Source organism: Anopheles gambiae, chromosome 2, assembly GCF_943734735.2.
Source record: "Anopheles gambiae chromosome 2, idAnoGambNW_F1_1, whole genome shotgun sequence".
NCBI lineage: Eukaryota > Metazoa > Arthropoda > Insecta > Diptera > Culicidae > Anopheles > Anopheles gambiae.
This window is the reverse complement of record NC_064601.1, coordinates 94,602,381-94,628,737: the sequence shown is the minus strand read 5'-3', so window position 1 is coordinate 94,628,737 and position 26,357 is coordinate 94,602,381. Positions and strand designations below refer to the sequence as shown.

General features: G+C 46.4%; 1 protein-coding gene across 1 annotated transcript in view; it reads left to right on the top strand.

Moving 5' to 3' along the window:
* LOC1276729 (heparan sulfate 2-O-sulfotransferase pipe) overlaps window positions 1-26,357 on the top strand; it is a 120,345-nt gene that overhangs the window by 63,638 nt on the left and 30,350 nt on the right. The window contains exon 2 of the mRNA XM_061642543.1: window positions 13,345-13,505. Coding sequence (XP_061498527.1) covers window positions 13,345-13,505 — 161 coding nt within the window. The remainder of the gene's footprint in view (window positions 1-13,344; window positions 13,506-26,357) is intronic.

Below are 26,357 nucleotides of genomic sequence, written 5' to 3'. Positions count from 1 at the left end.
TGATCCGTAATCTATGAAATTAAGTGTTTTCATATCACTCTACTACGCCAATCAAGCGTATTACAAACCATTCTACCCTTGGCATGCTACGCAAAAGCTTTCTCTATTCCAAGCTAAACATAAACCATTGAAACTGAGCTCCCTTCACAGAATAGCCGCTTCCACTTGCTAATAAAGTTAACCCGCAGCCTCGAAGCAAAATGCAAAGCTCCACGCGAGGTTCATTTTCCACCGAAACCCTCGAGCGACAGATGCTCACCTGGCCCAGCTTAGTCCAGCGGGTGTGGAAAACCAAGCACGCACCGGTAACAGTTGGCACCGATCCATCTCCGGGTGCGAGCAGTGCGCACTGATCTCCGGTATGAAAATCAATCAAAACCACAATCACGCATGCAACCCGCACGCACGCGAAAATCCCTTTTTCGTCGGCTCAGCACCAAACGGGACGTGCGAACAGATGCAGCCCGCAGTTCGGACGCAGTTCTCGCCAGCAGTTCGCACCTGCAACCATGCAACCAGTTTCATATCGGAGGGCTCGATAAGCGAAGGGAGGAGAATAACAGGGGGTATTGGTGTGAAATGGCAACCACGTCGTCCACGTCCATCACGCAATCCAGGCGAACACGTCCGGCAAAGCGGACGAATCTCGATAATGCGAAACGAGAGCGAAAGCTACCGGGCAATTTTTGGCAACGACGACTCCACGTCGACCTTCACTGAAAGGGGTACCGGTTTTTTGGGAAGGGACGTGTGGTTGGAGAGGCTCGTTCCATTTTTGTTTTACTTTCTGCTCCAGAATGCACCGCACAATTGCATCACTTAAGCGAAATGATTATTATGCTCCGTCAGGGTCGCATGAGCTTGGCACACAATCAATGACCGACGCCATTGCAGGTGGCCACGAATCGGCAAATGAAATTTAGCCGTTCTCGCATACGCACACAAATCGTGATTCGGAACATCGTGCTATAATAGCAGCGGGTCACAGTCCTGCGAACGATCGCGGTCGTCTCAATAAAACTCAATTAGGTGCTTTCATTCGCGTTACGGTTATTCGCTAAACAATCATCCTCGGTCGCAAACGCGCGCCTACCTCCCGCTGGAAACAGCCTGAAACGACCATTTCCACGAGATAATGTGTCACAGAGTTTGCGGCTGCAGGCTGAGCTGCAGTGCTGAGGGAGGAAGTGGAGCACTTAAGGGCAATGGTACAGATCTGATTTGAATGTGTTTTTCCCTGCTGTTGCTGTAGGCGCGATCGAGCCAGCCCTCGTTTTGCGAATCAAGACCGGGACCCGGGGACCGAAAAGCGATCGCAGCTGACCCAGTTATCCTACGAAACGCAACCAAACGGGGAGAATGTGCGCGTACCCACCGCCTGCGGTTCCACTTTCGCCGCCGCGATGCATTACACGTCACGGTGGTGCCACCGCTCGAAGAACCACCGAGCGAGGAAAGTAAACCAGTTCTTAAGAAAGGGCTGGGAAGCAAGGAGAGCAACTTTAACTGGACGACTTCGGTAACCGAGACGATTACGCCCTGGCGGCGGCTCGCCCCCCGGTCTCTTTGCCTCGATCGATAGTAACACAGTGGTTTGACAAGAAATCGTGCCCTAGCACTCTTTACAGGGCCCAGCGGCCTAATGGTATGGCGGACAACAGCAAAAACACAAAAACGGGTCAACTTTTAGTTTCCATCACGCGCCGGGAGTGTTTTTTCTGGCTTGCCGTGTTGCCATTTCCTTACACGCGTACGATCGTACGAGCGCGCACACGCTAATCTAATTGACAGTTTCGCAAGGGCCGCAACTGCTGCCGATGCGGGCTGGGCCAATGGGCCAGTGCTGCAGAACGCAAGCGCTAACTTTCACTCGCTTCCTGCAGGATGTGTTACAGCACACGAGCACGAGCCCGGGGGCCTAATCAAACTAATAACAATAATCGCAACCATTTTCACTGTACGCCTTGATGGGGCAGCTGGTCGAGGAAAAAGGAAGGAAAAACTTACACCCCCCCGGGGGGGGGGGGGGGGGGTGTGCAGTTTCTGTAACACATTCCCAAAGGCTCAAAGTGGCGGAGCGAAGGTTGATTGATTAACGGTTCGCTGCGCCACCGCGGACACACACACACACACCTGATGTCTAACGGGAAGGAAATACGTTCTGCTACGGGGCTGCCCTAATTCGATCCGGGTTCGATTACAGACTTTCCTTGCTTTTCCGCTGCAAGGGCTTTCATTTTTCTATAGCAAAAAGTGAAAGGAAAAGTTTCGTTCGATTTGGTGCCTGCATTGCGAAGATCCTAGAACCGCGAAGCAGAACGCTGGCCGTACGATTTGATTTGCCGGCCAGCTGATACAAATTCTGAGAAAAGCAAAGGGATCGTTTTATTAGAACAGTGTGTGTGTGTGTGGAACAGAGTAAAGTTTCGATAAAGCGTTTGCTTTGCGTTTGGCATCTCCAACATACCATCAAAAACGATAAAGTCTGATGAATGACAGTTTTGGAACTATGAGCAAAGGGTAGCAATAGCAATAAGTAGTAGTAGCTCACCAACATCTAAGCCACGATGTCTTGTACGATACTGCAGTGAATGAGAGTAACACCAAGCTAACGCTTAGAAGCTCTTTCATTGAAATTTGCATCTCCACTGTCGGTGCTTGCAGATCTACCCCAATCATCATCGCACGCTCTGCACAATCCAAATCATATCATCCGCAAACTTCCATCCCAGAAAACATATCTAATGCTCTTGTCGAACCAAACTTTCTCGTGCAAGCACACTCACGTGCGCTGAACCGTGGTTTGGTGCTGCATTACAAATTAAGGCTTTCGTACCGGCCGGCATCCTCATAAAGGTCACCATTATACACCGCAACCCTTTCCCTCCTTCATCCCCCCCGGAAAACTGTGCCAAACTGTGTTTTTGCAAAACGATCGCAGCCGGCAGCAGCACCGACCAAACTTGCCCTAATTTAACTTTTTGCCCTGATAAACCATTTCTTCCTGCAATGTAATAACCGATAACTGATGCTACTCCTCCAGCCGCACCATCGTCACTGCACCCCAATCCACGAAAACTTTACGCTGACATACCCCGCCAACAGTGGGTGCCAAAACTACCCAAAAAAAAAGGGATGCAGCCACCAAGCCGGGTAAAGTGTGAAATTTGCATCCATTGCAGTTCGCTTCGCTCGCATTTGCTCGTGTTGCACTGCCGAATCCTTTTGTCACACCGGCACGGGGACGATGGAAACCGAGCGGCCATTCTTTATTGCGGCGTGTTTGCGCACACTGGGCGCCCGCCGCAATGAAGACGCCCAGAAACTGCACAAAACTGTGAGCGTACAGCCGGAACAATAGTGGAGGCCGGTGCGATGCGAAGCGCGGGCGAAAATTCGCGCTCTGACAGCATCTTTCGCGAAACAGCCCAAGACTCCGTATGCTTTCTCCTCACTCTCCCAAGGGAAAACTTCAAATTAACAAAAACCAACCCATCCGCGCGAATCAGGACAAACGCAGGAACACGGGGCGCGAGATGAAGCAGGGCGAAGAAATCTGTACGCAACCCGTCATCCGAAAACCAAGACAGAAGACAGGCCAAAGGGAAGGGGTTGTGCAAAGTTGATTCCCGTCTAGGCGCTTCCCTCCGTGTGAACCCCAGCGGGATGAGCAGCGCACCGGGGGCTAGCGTTTGCACAGCTATATCTTTTGCGCATCTTTGCAGAATGATTCAGTCGATCGTGGAGCATTAGGAAGCATCTTTCATCATACTTCTCGGGCTGGGCTGAGCGCTCGTTACGTTACGGCTACAGACGAGCACACACAATCACGGCGCGAACCGATTCAGTGGGTGCAAATTTATCACCTTCCAGCACCACGGCCGGGTACCTCGGTGCCCCGCGTTTCTTCGAACCCCAGCCCGCCTGTTGACCTGAATACGCTTGCGAAAGGCGAAGCACGCGAAGAACTCTCCGCTCGCAGACACAAAGGACCGTGGAAAGGAAGCTTCAGGTGGAAGCAAAAGTTCTAGCAAAACCGCCAGGACAATGCCACGACAAACGAATGTTTTCCTCATTCAGCAAAGCCAAACTCATTAAAATCTGTCATCCGGTGCTGGGACAGATTGTGCATCAGAGGGAGAGGGAACAGGGAGGGGCAAGAAACAGGACGTCGCACAGATAGCGCCAGGACCGGGTGGGAGGCGCACGAGACCAGAAAATGGAGCGTAAGATGGTGCGCACGATAGTGGGACGTCCGTTTGCGCCAAAGCAACACTCCATCGCGCCAAGATGCAGATTATATCTCAAGGTTCCCTACACCATCATCCACCCCACATCCCCTCCATAACTCCCCCATGACCAACAGACGGAAGGACGCAGGGCAATGCCGCAATCGCACACAATCACAACAATCTGGCATGACGAAAAGTGAGAAAACTGTTTCCGAAACTGAAAACCTACTTATCCCGGGCCCGAGCGTCTTCGCCTGGAACGCCCTGTGTGAGTGTGACAATAGCGCAACCGACAGGCGGAAAAACTCCCAGCAGAAAAGCAGCAAGGCAGCGACTTCGACTCTCCTCACCTCAGGGCTGCCCACCACACCCAACGGCTGACTGCCACGGTCACGCGGTACTCGTGGAAGAATAAACAGCACGCTTCGCAGCCCCGAAATCGCGGGGCCCCAAACTTTGCAGCTTGATTTTAAATCAAGATAATGAAATTAAACAACACAATTTCAAAGTTTAATTGGACTAGCCGGGGACACGGGCGCACCGATGACACCGACTAGACCGGCCCAGCTGGGGCTGGATCTTTCCAGCCGCGGTGTCAATTGGTGTCGGTTTCAGGGCTGATTTTAGGGGGAGTTCCGAGGGATTCCGATGCGGTGAATTGAAGGCATAAGGTCAGGTGGAGGCGTTTTTTTCTTCCCGTTGGTGAATGCTCAGGACGATCACGCTACTCGTAACGAACGTCAGAATTAACTTGCAGGAAGTTGCGTTAGCCGGAGAGGAGAAGCATTCGATTCGATGTGGCAAAAAGCGCTGTGGGCGTCCCTCGATAATGATAACGGGGACAGCGTGGCGTAGGATTTCCGATTAGCTATTGCCGTGATGCTAAAGCTGTGTCGATTAACTGACTCGGTTTCTTCGAGTCCTTGTGTCCAGCGGGATCTATGTACTTCGTTTTAAAAATAGCGACGCGGAAGTTTCATTGCCGCTGCTCCCTTTGTTGTGCTGAAAATGGTGTATCCAAAGAGTGTTCTTCTGTTTTATGCTCTGCTTTGTTGTTTGCAGCTCAGATTAGCCATTTCTTCCAATAAAAAGGAGCTATAACGAGCGCTTTCTAACAGAAAGGCACGCGAAAAGCTAGCTATAAAGAGAAGGATATGCTGCCATTGTAGAACAACCAACACAACGAGCTCCTTTATAATTGTTGCCTTAGAACTGCATTATATGCATTAAAATCCTTACATCTCCAGCATTCACTGTACCATGAAGATGATTTAAAAACAGTAAAATAACTTTCTCTATTTTAACCATCGCTTTCGCTTTTCATAACAGGTATGCACGCTGTATCTATGGAAATTCGATATTTTGCTAGGAATCAAACGATGAACCAAACGTACTTGAACGCATCAACAAGCAAGTCGCATTAAATCAAACATCAAACATTGAAATCGAAGTATAATTCTAAATTACGACACTGAACTCAATTCCCAACGCAACTGCTTATTAATTGGTTTATGGTTTGTCTTCATTGTGTCGACCGTTTCCCTCCCATCTAGCTCGCAACCTTCAGACACTAATCTTAAACTTTGTTTGGTCCTCTGCATCGTTTTCCAACACGCTGCATAGCCTTCTGTTGGTTGAAAAATGTTAACCGCACCAAAACAATTACAACCGGCAAACCACAAACCGGGTGAGAAAATTCCCCCAACCCCACCCATCAGCAGGTGGGTCGTCCACCGCTGTGCAATATCATTTCATTACCCCACACCACCCTCATTGTAGCGCTCGTAGGTGGGTTGCACAAAGTAAAACAATTTCGGTTCGGCGGATGCAGAGCGATAGGAAAAAGGGCTTTTACAAGCTTTAAAGGTATTGAAGCCAGTGAAGCCGCAGACAACTTTTACCAAGGGTGAGAAAAAGTGCGTCGGAATTTTGTCCAATACTAACCCTTTCGGCAGCTAGACCAAACCCGTCTCAAGGCCAGAGACACGGGGGGAAACGCCTTGGCGCTATTGCGTCACAATGGTAACTTTTGAGGGTAGTTTTAATTAGAGTAATTTTAACGGTTATTAAATGATACACTTTTATGACAGCTAGACTGCTACACTAGCTGGAAGGGTATTAAAAACAACAACAGCAAAAAGCTACATTCAGTGCAAAATTACTTAACAACTTACAAGACTCAGCCATCCTGCTGAGCGGAAGCATGTTAAACAAAGAGCACGAGGAGTGCAATTACGATCAAGCGTAGGGACAACAAACGCCATCAAAGCGAAAAACGGAAGCGCTTTCATGGAAAACAATCTTCCCCAGTTGTCCGGACAAAGAGGACAAACGACTCTGCCAACGAATCAAGTCGGATTAACACAGCTTCACGCACACACACACATGCTTGTGCTCATTTTGCAACTCATACGGCGAGTTTTTCATAATCCACAACGCACGCTGGGGCTCGCTGGCACCTCACGCGTGAAAAGTGCCTCGGGCGTCACCAGAAGAACCAGCGGCAGCAAAAAGGTTTCGCGTCGGGTGCGCGCAGAGCAGCTCAACTGCTTCCACATTTCGGGCCGCGGTACACGCCACTGCCAACGGTTTTCCAGTAGAGAGTGAAACGAGCACGGACCACACACACATTTCACGGCAGCAATTGCAGTGCTTGAATCGTGCGAGATCTCTCACTCTCTCTCTCCCCATAGGGATGTACCGGAGACACTGCAGTGCGATGGGAAAACGCAGGAAAGGAGGGGGACAAGAGGATGAACAACTACTCCTCTTTCGTTTTTTGCTGCATCGGACGGTACAAGAACTTCTCAACTCAACGTCTCACCTGGCCCGGTGACTAGCACCAGCACGAACCCCAATCCCGCAATCCGGGCGGTGCCAAGTTCAGAGTTCATTAAAATTATGACTGCAGCGAACCAGACACACACAGACACCGCCACCGGGTTGCAACTGTCATAATCCGCTATTGTTCGGCACCTTACCGTGCGCTTGCCAGTGTCACCTGGTGCCCGAACCTGTCGCCTCGCGGGTATTCTGACGCACCCGGTTTTCTGTTTCCCAGTGTTCTGCTCCGAGATGTGTGACGCTGAATGCCCCCCGGGACATCAGCTCACTTGCAGAAAAGGAGAGATGTACACACACACACACACTTGGGAGTTAGTTGGTAGTGTGGCAGTAGTTTTCCGACTCCGAAAATGGAATGAAACTGCCAGAAGATGTCCCGAAGTGGGATAAGGATCATTCAAGGTATGGTTTCGTACGACCAGCTTTCCACTCTGCCACTCTAATTATTACACCTGTGACACACATATTCACTCAGCTTGGCAGCTGCTTTTTGCCTCTCGAGCTCGCTCGACGCGGATCATGTGGCGGTAGTAATTCTATTAGCAATGTGGCTCACAAAATGGGATACCTTTCAAGGGTTTTTGATGCTTCTGTGCGACATGTTGCTGCTTCATCCGGTTCGAAGGACCATTATTCATAAGTTTAATGGAAATTTTAAATGATGATGCAGCGGTACAAACAGCAAATCTGTTTTTGTTATTGGAAATACTTTTTTCTTAAGAATTTATTACCCGTGATGCTACTTGAGTTCTACAAGTTCATTACTATTTCATCAATAAAGAGGAAAAAAACATCACACCAATTCCCAGAGCGGCTCGTTAGTCTCAGAAAATGCTCTTGCCAAACGGACGGAAAAAGCCTCCCGTCGATCATATGTACTTTGAACCATCTTTTTTCTTCTGCATTTCAACGGAGACGATAAGTACCGGCACCCATTGTTTCGGTTCACCCCGCCCAAGTACAAGGAGTCAATAGCAAACTACAGCAAAGTCCATCAATACGAGTTTGCCGTTCCGGCTGACTGGAGGGTAATTTTTCCACAGCACAAAGCCGCTTAAAAATAATTAAAGGAAAGGAAACAACTTTTTCCTGCTGCTACTGCAGCTACACAAGCTCGCTCGTCTTCCAAATTCTTCCACCTACTAAAGAACATCAGCAGCATGATAATAGGGCCAAAGTACAACACGCGTACTACAAGTACTTTGCACAATTTCAAAACGAAACGAAACAAAAACTCTCGGCAGGGAGCAGCAGGAGTTTAGTTTATTTTTATTTTTTATTTTTTCTTCTGCCATGCTTTCTCACTTCGGGCACAACTTTGCCGCTTCATAATAACCGTTTTTGCCCCGGTTCATGAGGAAACGAGCGACGTTACAATTGCTGCTTCCTGTACTGCTTTCCACAAAACCATTCCTGCTCTTCCGTTTTCGACGACGCATCGTCCAACTTCCAGCACAACTTCTCTCGAGCAAAGAAGTTGATTTTACACAGATCAAGCGAGCATGGTTCAGCTTTGTGACTTTATCAATTACCCAAAGCAAAACAGTCGTACACAAATCAGGAAAATTGCACGAAAAAACGCCGGATCTGTGTCTAAGCAGATGCCAATCTACTCAACAGCGCCGGCAACATCAGCTGGACAGCATAGTCGGCATTGCAGCGAAGACCAACGTACGGCGGATTGAGTTGTAATGCTTCGCCATTCTCCCCCACGCGAGTGTAACGGGTCTGTACTCGGTGTGACCCGGCAAGCTTACCCATTGCCACACTCCACACGGAGCAACAAGCAACAATGCTCGTAAAGAAAAACTACAAACCCCTGTCCATCCCTTTCTCCACACACCCCGTTAGCACAAGCTACAGCACACACAAGCAGCTTGTAGATGTTTCGGATTCGGATTGTAGCATCACGCCGACGCGGCCTGCCCGTTTAACGGTAATGGCAAATTACAGCCCTATTTGTGCTGGGTACACACAAAACCACCAGCTGGGTACGGGGCTGTGCAGAAATTAAGCACGTTGTGCATCTGCCTCGTCTGGGCCCGTACGTACGCTTCATCCCCTCCACCAAAGCTAAGCTGAACCAAGCCCGGCACGAGCCGCGATCTGATGCAAGCTTCACGACCCTGTCATGTAGTACACAATCGCGGCCGGAATTATTTATGCTTACCGATCGGTTCCGATCAGATTAGAGCCTGGCAACCGTGGGAGGGTGGGTGGCAAAAGTAGCTTCCCTTTGTCTGCCGGCTCTGCAAACATCCGCCTTCCCTGTTGGCCGTTGGCAGACGGTTGCAAAGTGGAAAAGTGTAACCAAATTGCGATAAGAATCGGTGGTAGTAACTTTTGCGCGGTCAGCACTGCAACATGTCGCCCGGCGGGCAACGACAATTGAAGCCCTCCCATTAAAGCTGCTAATGGGGATAATGGGTGAAATTAAACCGCGTTGTGGTTGTAGAGAAAAAGCGATGCAAAGAATTGTTACAGAACGCGTGGAATGCGTTTTAATTGGTCGATTAATTAAAGAGCGATGAACAAGCGACGAGGTAGTTGAAATTTACAGAAAACAACCAACCGGATGGTAGTCGAGCATCACCGAAATGTTGAACAGAAGCTTTTATTAATACATTTGCACATAAATAATTGCAGTTTGGATCACATTTCAGTTCGCGTTTTAATTTACATTTTTCGTACATATCTTTCCTCCATTATTCTTCCAAATTAATTGACTGCATTCGAAAGGGTTAAGTTATTTGCCAATGTTGTTGTGAATCATGAAGGATACCTTTTTGCATCTCCCCAACCGTATTATATTTCACCACTCGTCCTCGTCCAGTTACTTGTACTGCGTTATATTGCGTTACTGCGTAGGAGGGCCAACAAATAATCTCCATACATTTGGTATGAGTATCATTAAAACTGGATGATATAAATCATCACACAGCTAGATTTGATTTAACCATGAGAATAACCAATGAACTTGGAACGAAAATCGAAATTGCAAACTCACGAAACGCTCTTTCAATTGGTGTGAATCACGGCTGGATACTAAACCAAGGTGAAGATAGTGAAACTGAGTTGGATAGCAAGGTCTTTATCTGAACAATAAACTAAATTAAAATGAGACCGAAAGACAATGGAACCGGTACAAGAGCAATGTCAAAGTAATCGTAGCATGGATTGGGCAAGTAGCACTAGCTTAGGTACCTGTACAAGCACTAGAAATAGGAATGGAAATCAGAGATTTCAAGACAAAAGTTGGCAGTTCGCTGTACCACACATACACCAATCCTTTCTTCTAACAATCAAGCTACAATTGTATATATTTTGTGAGTAGTAGTTTCTGGAATGTCTATTAGGTCTCTAACTTGAATAATCAATAGAGTGTTGAGAGCGAAATCTGATGAATGTAGCCCACCTCATCCCAAGATTTCTATTCCTCCAATCACTAAGTTGCATTCCAGCAATTTCCTATTCACATGAATCGGCAATCCTTGCAATTGGCAATAAAATCTCAAACTATAGCCCAACGCAGCCCCGAAGTTCCGAAAGTTAAAAATCTTTCTCATGAAGCTCGCACTAACTATTGGCATTCATTACCGGCTTCAGTGTGAGCCACAATGTGCACACCCTCGCCGTCTGCGCAACATTGAATTCAAACTTAACTCCACTCGCTTTAAACGAATGCTTCAGGAATTCAATCAGGAATTTCATCCACATTCCTCCCATCGACCTACTCGGCATCAAACCGATGCACCGCATCAAGTTCAGTCTCATGCACCAGCTTTACATGCACTAAACAATCGCAAAGCCGTCACCACTAATAGATCGCATCGGTGTGTTGGACACCTCTTCAGCTCTTTTCTGTTCCACGCTGCCCTGGGAACGTCTGCCAGCGTGGTCCGTGCCTCCGTTCTGCCAGTCAGACTAGCTCGTTCGTCCGAGCTTTTTCCCAACCCCCGCGGGAAAATCGAGAACAGCCCACAAGTACCGGCAAAGAAGAAAAGCAAAAAAAAGCACCACAAGGGCACACAATTGTGCAACACGCCACTTCTAACGAACTGAAGATGCATACCCTTGTGCTCGAGCGCTGCAACACCGTTGGGAGCGAATTCGCGCTTCGCAGGAAATGGAAAGGGAAGGGAGAATAGAAGAAGTCCCACTAACTGGGACAACCTTGACATAATCCAACGGTCGTTTTAAATACGACCAATTCGAAAGGGACCACCTCATGCTTGACTTCTAAGACGAGGGAATGCTGTTACGCCAGACCCCGGCGGTTTGGTTGTGTCGTCCGCAAATGGAAATGATGGCACAAAACCTTGAGCCTTGAAAAAAAAGGTACGAAACGAAACGAATTGAGCCGAAAAGATAACGCTCTGGTTTGGGTCGAGTGTTTGCAACCTTCGCAGGGAACGGCGGAACAGCAGCCGGGAAGGTGAAAGCAAAGACGCCAAAACCATGGTGACAGAAAAGAAGTGCAAACTTTTTGAGACGAGTCACATAAAAGCGAACCGTTGTTTTATGTCCCCGATGTGATCGCACGCTTCCAAACACACGCGGCACTCGCGGGACGATTTATGGCTTGAAAGTAAGGCCCAACGTAAGATGGTTTAGATGGTGGAAAAAGGGGTAAAACACACAAAGGAACGAACAAAGAAAAAACAGCAAAACCATACCGCCAAAGCGGGTGCGGGAACATCATCATTAGCTAATCGTCCCCAATCGCTAGTTACACGCCAGCTGGTTAACATTGTAGGAGTACAAATTAGTTGGTGCTGCTTTGAAATTAACGTGCGCGCGCGGATAGTAAATGTCAGCTGATTGGGGCGGTTTTCGATCGTGCGACTTTCGGAATTTCGACTTTCGGGTTCTGAAAGATTGGAAAAAAGCGAATTGAGAGTGGCAAACGTTCCTCGTTTGCAAAATGTTTGCAAATCGACTACAAAGAGAGCGGTGTATTGATGGAGAAGGTTAAGAGAATCTAAAGATGGTCCTTAACCTGGATCGAGAACATACTTCGATAGTTCCTTTGAAGCGTATTAGGTAGAAAAGGAGATTGTACATTCAAATTTGTTTTGTAAATGGGTTCTTTCAATTTCGTAGCTCAGTGAGTTGCGAAAATGTGCTACTTAGGCAATAAATTCCCCAAAGTGGCGGTAACAAAGTCTTGGGTGTAATACTTTAGAGGAAATAACACGATTTAACCTTATCATCCCCAAGATACGGTTAGTCAAAATACAGTCTCGTAGTTTGTTAAAACAGGAACAATCCTATTTTACATTGTTTTATGTTTTCTTAAATTTTTATTATCCATCTTTCACTATTTATTCTTCTGTTATTCTTCAGAATTTACTGAATCTAATCTTTTTATTGCAATTATTACAAATTTTTTCCCCAAAAATGTCGTTTTAAGCGATAATTCTGCTCTTTGAGTGCTAACTATCATGTACTTTCCCCCAAGCTTAATGCCTTTCCATATAGTACACAGCCAAACAGGTCACTGCAGCGCAAAATTATGACTCCGATTTGCGCCAATTAAATGCGAAATCGCATCAAACGGCAGCATCAAACGGCCCGGCACATCAATTCGACCGCACAGCGACAAGTGGCCCCCGTTAGCTCCCGTGCCTGGGCAAATTCAATCTAGAATCCCTTGGCAATTTGGAGCTCACGGGCTCAGTCAACCGAGCACCGTCAATGAGCCAAGCGCCTGTAATCCATCGACACATTTCATTTAATCAGAAAATTGCCCCAACCCCCCATCGCGTTCCCGCTCACCCGTCCACCCAAAGCACCTCCATCGTGCATTAGATTTAAACCGCGGGCTCCACTTTTTCCGGCCTGCGAAAGGTATCAGAGCATGCTCTACTGACAGCACTCAAATAACACTTCAACCTGACTGACTGACAGGATGAGTGGGCGTGCATGGCGCTTGTGTGTGTGTGTGTGAAACCGAATGTACATCATACTGTCAGAAACGGTACGCGAGAAGGATTATTAGTTTTTCCATCCCATTATTGTCATTAGCGTACGGTCTGCTGGAGACGTCCAGGTACATCCCATTCCCACACCGTCCTGTGCACAGCTGACACTTACACCGGGACTCATGGGATTCGGAACACACACCGTAACGCGCTCCCGCTCTTGACGACGATGATGATGATGATGATGATGATGATGATAATATACCGCAGCTAAACTGAATTCGTCTCAATTTATAGCGTTACTCATCTTCAACCCCCTGTTTTCGCTTCTTCCCCCGTCACAGATACGCCGAATTCGTTGCACTGATTGCAATCTCGTGCACGCTGTTCCTGTTCCTGCACACCCAGAGCTTGACGTCGCGGTTGCGCGAAATGGAGGATCGACTACAGGAACCGTCCTCCCTGTCCGCCGCCAGTGGGCTGAGTGGTAATTCAATTAGCCAAGGTAAGTCCCGGACTTTTTGCCACCCTCTTCCCTCCCCTTCCTGGTACTCAATGCACTCCACGGGGTTTACATTCATGTAATGGGTGCAGGATGCTGCTACTATCAAAATGAAATTGTCACCCCAACAGCACGCCCAACAGTCGGGAAAGGCACACACTGATGCTTCCTACAATACAGTGATGTTTATTTTGGTTCGACACGGCACGCAGACTCGGAAATAGCGAGGTCACAACAATCATGCAACGCATTCAATATCGGAAAATTCGGCTATTTGTATCAGAAATGAGACGGAGAAGATTTGTGTTGCTTCTAACACACAGGAACGTCATACACTGATAGAGTTTTGGATTAAATTAAATTTATTCAAAACAATTAAAAACCAGGCTCAGACGCTCATCTTTAATTTCAAACTTCAAGGGTTTGGTTACGTTTATATAATGGAAGCAAATTCCAACGAAATCAAGGACTGTATTTCAATGAAACTAAACAATTATTTTATAGCGTTAATTTCACACATCAACCCGGAAGCTAGAGGCAGAACGCTCCATTGCTCAAACCGTTTGATCTCACACAGCGGGTATGCATAATTATTTGAACGATCGAACTCCGAATCTTGCGTCACATATATTGAGCAAAAGCTCACTCCAAAAAACCCCTCCACACGCATACCAGACGCACTTTAATTGTTTCATGCAAATGAAAACTCCACGGTGCGCTGTGATGTTTGCCGCACGCAAATTATACCAACCGTTGTACCTGCCGTATGGAAATTGACGCGTTCAAAATGCGTTCCCTTTAAAAGAGTCACCCACCCCACCGTGGTGTTGACCCTTCGCGAGGCGAGATTCCTAATTTCGGCAGGCCATCCATTACCGACTTGCACAAGCTGATGCACACTCCGAATGGTGCCCGGGGCCTGCGCTTCACTTGATTGACGTAACCAGACCAGATCTGCACAGGACAGTGACATCGCTTGTGGTCCCATTTTAGGGCTTACGGGCCGAAATGAAGAGGCAGCTCGTTTTTTTCGGACATCTTTAGCTCGGACATCTATCTCTTCAAGATCTTACGCTACTTAATTGCACGTAACACTCCATCCAGTCGTTCATCGTACAGCCGTCCAGTTATGGCAAACGTGCACTCAACCAACGCGTCTGCCACGAACCACGCAGCACGTGGTAAAGTAGGGCCCACCCCAAACCCACAGGAAGCCATCTGCCGATCTGTAACCGTCGCGTGGCCAGTGCTAAATAGCTGCCATTACAACGAACGGTACGACAAAATGAACCATTCCGTAAGATCTTGCATCTACCGGCTAATCGGCAAAAAGGGCTAATGTACGCACCTACGCCGGAGCAGGTGAATTGGCCATCGTAGAATAGCCGATTCTCGTACAGAGAAATTAAACGAACGCATTACACTCATTTAAATAGCCCGAAAAGTCGATCAGAGCAGACGATCGGGTCACGCCAGTGCTAGTGCTGTAGTTTTGACATTTTCATTTCCACAGCAGCGAACTTTAGGGCGGTATGTTTGCTTTCGGAACAAAAATCATTCAAAGCGTAGCATATATAAATTATCCAAAATCATTCTCTTTGGATTTTGGCGAAAGGCTACGGCTCATTTACAAATCCTCGTCCCTAAAAACATTCCCCCAAGCGGTTCGAAACGACTCAAACCTCTTCTCTCCAAAACGCTAATTGAATATTTATAATTATTTGCACATTCTCGGAGCCCGGGCTTCGGGTGATTCACACAAGCCCACTATGCACACACAACACTGTTCCAGTGTTTGTGTTTGCTTTGGGTTCGTTTTTTTTTTACTTCTCTTTTTGGGAGGATTCTTCACATCTGCCACACGCCCCGGTGAATTGATTTATTGAATTTCTACTCGGCCAAATAATGTTTGCCGTATAATTATTCCACCCGAATGCACCGAAGGCTTGAGGTCTTTATTGGAAGAGTAAGTCTGACTCAAAGGGCAACACACAGAGCACAAGCGCTGGAGGTAAAATGTTGCGTGATTTCTGGGGGAATTTCCTCCTAGCATTATGTCACAAAAAATTCTGAAGCTGGGACAAAATGCTCATGTAATTAACGATGTTACTTTAAGCTTATTCCTAAAAGCAATATTACTCGCTCACTTCCCTCTAAACCCATAATTATTGTGAATGTTAACCTTTGTTTTTCAATTATGTTCAATTACCTCCAATGCGACAATCACAAACGCCCCCTGCACTATCGAATCATTATCGTAATTTAATTACAATATTTACTTAGCGCAAGCAAATAGTGATACAGTTTTTATCTCTCTATCAAGTACCCTTTTCATGAGATAATTTAATCACTCAGTCGAATTCATTGCCCTTGTTAAAACTCGCTTAGATGTTTAAATGTTTCCCCTTTTCCCACAAACAAAGCGATTCTTCCGGCTGGCTGCACCTCTCTCTGTCTCTCTCTCACTGTGCAGAGCTAGTCAAGCAGTGTCAATGGTGCGTGAGTAAAAGCTGTGTTTTTCTCACCATTTCCCCTTTCGATCTGCCCTCAACCACACTCCACCACCACCACCACCACCACCCACAAATGGGTCATAAAACCTGCACCCACTTCGTTGGTTGACTTCTTGGGGTTTTCCGAGGTGGTTTTGGGTTTCTTTTTTTTTAATTTGCAGCACACATTTTACAACAAATTGATATTCCAACCGATGGTGTTTGCGAATAATCATCATGCGAGCGTGTCGCGAAAATTTTCACGTGTCAAACACACACACACACACGCGCATACATTTGTCCCATTTACAGAATTACGCTTCACTGGCACAAGAACTCAGCGAATGACACTTATAACAGCAAGGGTTGCCAGGGTGTTTCGAGTACGTTTTTTAACAGAACACACACACACACAACTCCAACCACCCCAAAATGGAGGCTTTTGCGAACCAATTCTCATCTCCCATTCTGTCATCAAAGCAATTGCGAACGGTTCCATCAGGGCATCAGGGGTGAGATGCGCTGTGCAGAACAGCAGCACCAGCACACGCTAGCATAAAACTTAATGAAGCATAATATTACAATCCAGCCGGCAAAAATATGTTGCATAAATATTATTATTACCACTCCCAAGAAGGCAATCGAAGCAATTGACATGAACCTGTTAGCAGCCGTGGCAATGGGAAGTAGTGAGAACCATTAAACTCCCGGGAAGGACGTGTTGAGGAAGGTGTTTGTGCGTTGTTTTTTTACCTTCTTTGGGTCTCCCAAATCCAGTTGTGCCGACTACTGTTGACGATGTGTCTCCACAGGCACGGCACGGTTTGACGCAGGACGAAATCAAAGCGAGCGCCCGAAAAGTGAGAACGGAAATGACGTTACGCGAAGAGGCAATCCTTTTTCTTGCGCGTGTGGTTTTTTTGGAGTGTCTTTTTTCCGGTTGCATGAGTGTGTGTGTGTGTATTTTTATAATGCCACACGAATGCGGAAAACCCCGTAGAAGATACACACGGGCGCGAGGTGTACGACCTCGGTGGTGCCAAAAAAGTGCCCGCACAACACCACCCAACGCACACTCCAATTCGCGAATCAAAGCCAATCGAGCCGTTCGAGCCATCCCGGAAGCGACCGGGCATGAAACGGGGGCATGAAGTGAAAATTTATTTATTTGATTTTTCCGGCTTCCCGCAGCAGCCGCCAGCCGCCAGCTGACTTTGCGAGCCTGTACTTTTGCTCGTCTTCGGAATCCCTTTCCAATATCCAATCGACGGTTGGCGCGCGGTTGATTGGGCGAGCATTATCGGGCTTTTTCTCTGACTTCAACCCCGCGGACAAGAAAGTCCTTCCCATTTCCCTTTCCTCGTGACTGGACCGATAGTGTTTTAGCTCACCGTTTATACGGGTCCTGTGTGTGTGTGTGTATTTTAACGGTTGCTTCCCATGGGCGAGGCGCCCGGCAGTCCCGAGATGAGACGCCCATTTATCCTCACACTAGCCGCGCGCGCGCGCTCCGCCGCATCCCAAGTGTGCCAAAAAGGGGGTGAGCATTTCCGCGTATTCAATTTATGCAGCGTCTGGGTAGGGATTCTCAGCTCCTTCCCTAATCGACTGAATCCAGCAGCTGCCCAAGCTGCGGCAGCGCACAAATCAACCGCTCCACCGCGGTAGTGCAACGACGATTGCGACTTTGTTTTTTTGTCTCGCTTTTCCCCCCGCCAAGATCACGACGTGTTGTTTCGCGCTTACCGAAAACATACCGAGGTGCAGTTTTTAATTTATTGGAAAACCACAACCCCATGGTGCCACCATGCTCTGGCACTGCTACGTGTGCGCGTGAACAGAGTATCGTTTCTCGCGCGAGAAGGACCGTTCTTAAGCAACGTGCAGTTTCTTAAGCAGCACAGTTTGACTTTTTGGCCGTTTGCCACCGGGGGTTGGAATGTGGAGCTCTTGTTTCTCGCCCTATGTTCATACACACACACACAGGATGTGAACCACTTGAGCAACAATAACTTTAGCGTCCTATCGCAAACCAGCTGCCGGAGAGAACATTGAGATGAAAGAATAGAGAGAACATTAAGAATAGGGCAGATGGAAGAGCCTTTTCGTCCTTTTTTTCCCCCATATAGAATTGCCCTTTTTTGGCGAGCAAGCATTACTTGAGTGCGATGAAGCTAGGGAAGCAAATTTCTGCACAACTTAATGATAATTTGGTGGCTCACACACACAGACAGAGAGATACGTTCATGTAAAGCTTTGGAAGCGATAAATCTTGTTACATTGCCCATTATCCGGAGCGTACAAGAAATCCTTAACCCGAGTCCCATCATAAAAGCTTGTGCTGGAAGGCAAAACAAAGGAGACGCTCCTATGCTTGGAGATGCATTCATTTGTGGCGTAGTTTCCGGAGCATAATTCGGCAAATGCATTTCAGAAAGTTGTAGCTAATTCAAGCATGAGCATTACTTTACAAACCAGTTCGAGAAATTTTGGTGAGCGGTTTTCCAGCATAAATTGTTGAAAACGAGGTGTGTACGGTATTGAAATATAATAAAACAATAAAAAAGAACATATTTTCCCCATTAAAATGCAACCAGAGTGCATTGCTTACGCTCGAAAAAATGCTTTACAATTCCACAAACTTACTGCAGCGTATCGTATTTCCAACATATTTTCATAAAACAAAAAGCCCTCCCATTGCACTGCATTCGAGCACACTTCAAACCAAAGCCACACTTTCCCACTAACTAAACCAGATGAAAATATGTGTTTGCTAATTTTATTTCCACGAAAAAAAGGTGTGCGTTTGTGGGCGTTTATTATTTGCACAAAATGCAAAACGGAACAAAGCTGGAAACACACTCCACACACTCTGGTATCAGTATCAAAAACTGAACATGAAAACAAAAATGGGGAAAAAATTAAACTACTTCCAATTTTTCCACCCAAAAACAAATTGTCAGCGCGACGACATGCTCCGCAGCCCGCAGATTTCGGTCAATTTGCGTGTGGTGCTGTTCGCAACGCCATCCGCCAGCAGATTACTGACGCTATCATTGCTAAGCGAAAAATCGTACATGCATACACGATATCCTAAGCACGAACATACGCGCAGCGCATGGGGCAGCCCGGTCGAGCAACAAGCAGCTAGCAACAGCCTTGTACAGGAGAGAATCCTTTTTCGCCCCACCGTGCACACACACACACACACACACACAGCCATCAGCCGATCCAATAACGATCGATAACGTTAAATTGATCATATTCCACGACACTCACAGCTCAATCTCGGGCACCCGTCTGCCCAGCCCGTTGATGGTTGGCGCAGACACAGGCACGGGGAGAGCAACAACATCAACAGCAGCGCCACATACAACAACAACAGCAAAAAATGTACCAGTCTAGCCGACCAGATTGTAGGGACGATGAAAAGTTTCCCTTTTTTTCTGCAGCTACATCCGTTCCTGAGGCTGCTATGCTCCACAAGAGGAAAAACAGGGTGTAGCCGAGGCGATGGGGTAAAAGCAACCAGCGCGGATAATATCGCGTGCAAAAACGCTTCTGGCAAATGGGGGAGAAGGCACGAGGGGTGCACGATACGACGACATCGGTAAAAGATGAATTCAATTTATAGTAATTGAACGGTACACGCGCGCTTAGACGAGATGCTGCCGGGCGCAGTGGAAAACTCTCTCGTCGGATAGAATTTTTGCCCCCTTGTGCATAGCCGTTTGGAGCGATAAATTTTGCACAATTTCAAACGGATTGGTAATGGAGGTTAAAACATGATTTAGGGGGGGGGGGAGGGGGGAAGGGCAACGAGTAAAAAATTTGACAGTATTAAATTACTACATTGCTGCCGGTCGGTGCATACGGCTGTAGACTGAGAGGCGTCAAACTTTGTGTGGGTATAACGTTTAACAAGGTTTAACAATTTATCATCCTGGACAAGCAAAAAAAAAGCGTGTTCAGTGTTGGTTTGAACATATGGAACACACTCCAAAGTGGAATGGAGAATTTACGTTTTAATTATATGTAAACGCGTGTGCATTGCACGTAGTTTATCCAAAGCAAATTGGATATTGGCCTTTCGAAATATAAGTATTGTTTGTAGTAATTATTGTAGAATTCTGTTACTAATCCTCAGATTTGACAGTTGTTTTGCCGTAGTTCTTTAGCCGGCAGATGAGGTATATTTCCATGGACATCATTTGAAAGGTAATTATTTAAGCTTACTTCCAAAAATAAATCTACGTCCTTGCGAGCTACCTTTCGTCAGTAATCCAGAATTTTCGCAACGGCAGACGAAAACATGCGTTCAGGCATGTTCCTAGGTTCTACCAGGATTTTTTATCAATTCCTCCTCAGCTTTCACGACAAAATTGTTGGAGTAGAGTTTTCGCATCATTTAAGTCCAAAAATTGTCGATGGGCCGGAGCTGAGAGATGTTGGACCGGTTCGCTGCCTAGGGTGTTATATCGAAAATCTGCCGAAATTCCCCTCAAATGATCGCATTGAGTTTTAGCGTCATTGCTTGCCATTGCGAAGCCTGGGGACGCGATTTCAACTTCTAGACATGTATGTTCATGCTTCCCAAGTACTATCTCACTGTTTGACCGGTTGCATCGACCTTCCGGCCAAGCAAACACAGGGATGTAGCGACTTTACCCTTAGTCTTGATTTTCAGCGTCCTTTGGAACCTCAAGTCGTTTAGGGACATCGGTCATTCGGAACTGGACTTTCTTTCGATGCTCTGATTGTTGTCTAATAGTGCTAAGATGTTGTAGATACTGGGACAGGCTCATAAGACGTTTACAAACTGCCTTTCGGACTTCGTTTTAAATGCTACGAGGTGCCATTCTTTATACGCCCTCTTTAACGATTAGAGTTCGACTCATAGAAGTATCAAATCTAGTCTGCTGACTCATGGAATATTACTACTGAAAGTAGTTAATTGCACTTTCATTAGTGCGAGTGAAGATAAACCCATGAAATGTCAGCAAATGTTATCCCTTTTTTATGCAAACGTTATGATATTGCAGCAATGGAAAATTGAGAAAAGTTAGGTAAATGAATCAACAATATTCACTTTTAAAAAGGTATAAAACAGCATTACATCGCTGAGTCTATTCAAGCTGGTACAATATATAAAAGCAAAGATACTTTTTAAAGTACTCCGTATGTAAGCTATAATCCATGTACTAAGTGCTTCCACGGAAGGCTTTACTATTCATAAAATATTTGCTCGCTTGTTATAAAAAAAACCTAGCGTTGAACAAACTCATCTTCAAGGGAAAAGGCACTCATCACTAAGAAAGTAGCCACACGAGTATAAAGCGCCTCCCATTCAACTACTACCAACAAACTAACAGCGAACCTTTCCATCAAAGCACAATCGAACGGAAAAATGTCACTGCACGGAATGGCCCTCCAGCGACAGCCACTCGAATTAAAATGGGCTTCCCTACTTGTTGTCGAACATTGTGCGGTAAATTGATCCAATAAAAAGTTACCCCCTTGCAGCAGCAGCAGCAGCAGCAGCAGCCGTACGCACCTTCCACCGGTTTTTCCGGGCAGTGTCCCTTGTTGTGGGAAGAGCGCGCGTGAGCCCACAGCATCATCAGCCCACGCAATCTCAACCTTTTCCCGTATCTTCCTGTCTGCCATGCCTGCTTTTCGTGATAATCTCATCCGATTTATCTCACCTCTTCCCCCCACTCCTAGTGCTGCGACTACTAATGGCACCAAACAAGGGGACGAGAGTGAGAAGGAGTATAGGAAATAGACACGTCCGAGTTTTCGGTGACAGCATTGCTTTCTTGCACTCAAAACTGCATTGAGTGCGGCCCGGTTTAGTTCGTAATTGACAAATATTTATCGACAAATGGACGCTTTTTTTTGCAATACCCCCATTTCGTTCACTGCAAGCTAACTACAAACGCCCTCAGTCTTTTTTTATGTGTCACCTTCTATTCCACTAGCGAGCTGCTTGCCTGCGCTTATCGTGCCCGCTTCTTGATGGGCAATTTAATAACAAAAATAAATTAAATTAACAACGAACCACTCACAGGGACGAACGACTCGGCGCCCAGAGCTCAAGTGGCTGGCTGAACCCTGCCAGCAAAAGGATTTGTTTGCGTGTAGTTGGGACGACATCCGTCGTTGGCAAACGGCGTGTACCGCGTAGGCATCCCTCGACGGGTCCCTGCGACGCCATCGATAAACTGTTCGTTTACTGTTTTGATGGAGTCATAAATTACAGTTTATACCTCGAATGGGTGTACACCAGCCTGCTGCGGTACCCGTCTGACTGAATGGGTTTAGTCGCGTAGACACTACCACACACACACACACACACAAACCCGGAAGTACAAACATACGTCTACAGATCGGTTTCCGCAGGCGTAAAGCCGAACACAGGTCTGAAAGGATGTGCGGTGCAAGCTTTGCCCAACTCTGCTCTGCGTTCTACTGGTTGACCCACTTCCTCTCAAACATACACACACACACACAAAACGTCCATTTCAATTCCCGCATCCCGCCCCGAAAACGGCACCGGCCATTTACTTGGACCACTTTTAAGAAGGCCATAAATTGTATCATTGGCTTCCTTTCCTTTGCTCCGGTTTTGGGGGGGCTTCGTCACAATCATTGCCACCGCCATTTTGCAGGGGTAGTTGGCACCACCGGTAACGATGCTAGAGGAAGGTAGGGGGGGTTGCAGGACGAACGATAGAGTAAACTTCCGCTTGCGGTTGTTTTGGAGCGCTTTCGAGAATGATTCATTTTACCGTCTTGTCCGACCATTTCGTTGTCGGAAATGTTGGATCTTGCGCCGTATTCGTAGGGGTTTGGCAAAAATCTAAGCCCCATGCAGCTGCAGTTTGCAGATGCACTACGCGATGGTTTTGGCCCATTTAGTAGCAATTTCCCGCGCAAGTACCATAAAAAAGGCGACCTAAGAAAGAGCACAACTTTAATAACGGTGTGATTTGTTGATCTTGCAATGAGGTACAGTAAAGAACTTCAAAGAGACAAATCAGACATGCAACAACCTTCAATTTCTTGGGTTTTATTATATCTAGTGATGAACATGTACATTGAGTCTAGTTATTCCTGGAAGGTTAAATTCTCCTCCAAAGAGAAATTTCCAATTGAGCCCAATTAACGCAATTTTTAGTAGTGTTGGGCTTCATGAATCTTTCGTTGAGAATCATTCTTATAAATCTGTGACAAGCGATAAGTGATTCGAATCTTGAATTGAATCTTCAAAGATTCATAAATCAGCATTTCAAAGGATTCTTGAATCTTTTGATATTTACGAATTCATAAAGATTCGTCAGTCTTCAAAGATTCAAGGATCTACAAAGATTCATGAATTCATGAAGATTCATAAATCTCCAGGGATTCATGAATCATTAGACAACTATGGAATTTGCGTGATCCCATGGTACATGCCCGTCGTGGGTTTAAGTCTCGCATGGACCGTCTCTCCATGGTTAAGCAGACGCGCCGGCTGCATGGTACCATGAAGTTTTGAGTGCATGAAGATTGTTACGCAAAGAAAAAGAATAAGAAGAAGTTCAAGTCCTATGAATCTTTCGAGATAAATGAATCTTTAATTATATATGAAATATATGAAGCTTTTTCGAGATTCACGAATCTTTGAGATTCATGAATCTTTCCAACCGATTTTCAGATTATTCTATTGATTTCAAAGATTCATTGAGATTCATTAATCTGAATCAGAATTATCCAACACTAATTCCTACAACACTCTTGAACTATCATGCAAAATTCTACCCCTTAATTAAATAATGATTCATTTCATACCACTGTACTGCTTAAAATTGAAACATGATACCAAAAAGACCCCAAAACAATGAAGCTGCGCTAAAGCCAACTTCTTTCGAACGGCAGATTTTCCCTATAAGTGACTACTAAAAATGAAACGCTGGGATACACACGTGGCCGAGTGGGACATAAATCGCGTCCTCATCATCTTGCCCTCATCAATCAATCCTAGCAGCTTGCAAGAAAAAAAAGCTCTCACAAGTGAGCGTCAGACACCCGCTACTTGGTTTAAACTCTTCTTTAATTTAATACATCTCCTCCTTAACCCTCATTCCCTTATTCGCCCATGCCACCGATCCCATCTACACGGTGCAGCTTTCCGGATCACCGAGAAGATACACGCGCATAGACAAAATACACATACGTGTGCGAGCAATTTTCCCCGGCAAAAGCAGCAGCAACAAATCCACACACACAAAAAAGCCAACACGCGTCTTCGTACGCACCTCATACACCCTTGTGCCAGCTCCGACACGAGTACACCACCCTCGTGTTGCTGCTGCTGGCCGTGCTGATTAATTGCTTTCCGTTTTCCCTGTGTGCTGCTTCACCGCCACCTGGCCGGCTCCTCAAAGCGGGCGCTGGCGCTGATTGTAGTAATTTGTCGGTTCTTGCACGCGTCGGCACATTCTTCCGCCGTGTCGTCGAGGTTTAAAATTACTTGCACCCGACGTACTGCCTCTGTTTTACACCCGCCGTACGTTATGGCTTTATCAAGGGGGTAGCAAAGGAGCGCTTTTTTGCTTGATTTCCCGAGCTAAATTCAAGTGCGCACCCGGGCGTACACCCACATTTGATGACACACATGTTTACACCGTGTGTGTGTGTGTGTTCACACCGTTTAAGGGGCTAATCAAATCGAAAAGGGAGTTCGACAAGGGGGGGGGGTTTGAAGCGGGAAGGTGATTAAAGCAGTAGGAGAAAAAAAAGGAACATACGCTGTAATTTAACAGCGCCAGCGACACGCAAAAACACCCCACCCGCACCTACACAGTCCCTTTTTTTATTGGTTTACCTTCCATTAGCATGTCAATACGGACGGCACGATCTTGACAACGTACCAATTTTACTTTTATTTATTTACTTACTTTTTTGTGCTTTTGTGGTTTTGCTACAGAAAAAAACCGCGCCTCGATGGTTTAATTTCAATCACAAAGGGCAGTTTTTTTTTGTTTTCTGCACACCATTCCAAACTGTTCGGGTTCTCATGCAGGGTTGGCATTTAATAGGATCAGCTATTTCCACCGTACCCTCCTCCTCTTTGGGTGGGTCAAATTTCAGCGTTCAAATTTCAGCTTTCAGCAGTGGACCAAAAGCAACGATTTTTGTCTGGAATTCGTTTATGTTGTGTTGTGTGTGTGTGTGTGTTTGTTTTGTGCTCTGTAGCTGACACGGAGGGTTAGGTTACAGGCCAAAGCGAACGACCTTGCCGTGCACAACTGTGGTTAATGTTTTTTGAATTTTTAAAAAACTAATAGCATGTAATAAATTTTTAAATTCAAAAGAGAAGAAAATTGATATTAATAGAAAAAGGTCCACACTGTGACAAATGAAGCCCAACGCTTGACCCAAATATGGGTGCCAAATTGAAGCAATGAAATGGCCATTTACATTCTAAAATGTCCCCTCTTTTACAGCCACTTTTAAATGTTGGCCCCGCAAAAGTGCTGCTAACGACCGTTTGTGGAGTTCATATTTCATCGCCAAAATGGCATTGATTTTACAGAGTTTAAAACAAAAAACCCCTGCAGCACACCGAAAAAGCGAAAGATCCTTTTTAATCCACTGCTAGGGGTTCCTCTCATCGATGATCGATCGTATTGTGCTAAAAATGGGGGGAGGATGAGGGGCATCCCACGGCTCACAGCAACTCCAACGTCCATGTGCAGCACATTTGTTATTCTTATTGTGAGCCGTTACGAAGGGGAGACAATTTCGTAACGGTACGGGGGCGTACGAGGGCACAGATGGCGTCAAGATGGCGCAATCCAAGACGAAAGAAAACAAATCGCACTACAAACGGCACGGGAAAGGGAATAACGGAACCAAAAGGGGCATGTCGATATGCCGACGACGCAATATCTTTCGTTGTTTTCCCCGGTCTCTGCCACTCTACGCCACCAGGAACAAAAGTAATGACGAACGGTCGGGCACGGCGTTTGACTCTTCAAGGACTTTTCTTCCCCGTTCCCGGATTGTTTCACACACACACACACAGACACCCGAGAAAAGGGGAAAAAGGAAAGGAATGCTACTAAAGGATCGATGATTAATGACACCTACAGAAAAGCTCTCGGGAGCGTCTTATCCGTCGGCCACAAGCCGGGTGCAAGCGAGGGGTTGGCTTCTATTTACACACTTTATTATAAACTACCCAGCCCCTGAGCTGAGTGATGAGTCCATCATTCATCGCACGAGGTTTCATTTTACAGTTAGCGGCGCTTTTTTGCTTTTCGAAATGGTTGATGTGCGTTGGAGTTTATGCCAGGGAAAGTGATCAGCGAGCCGA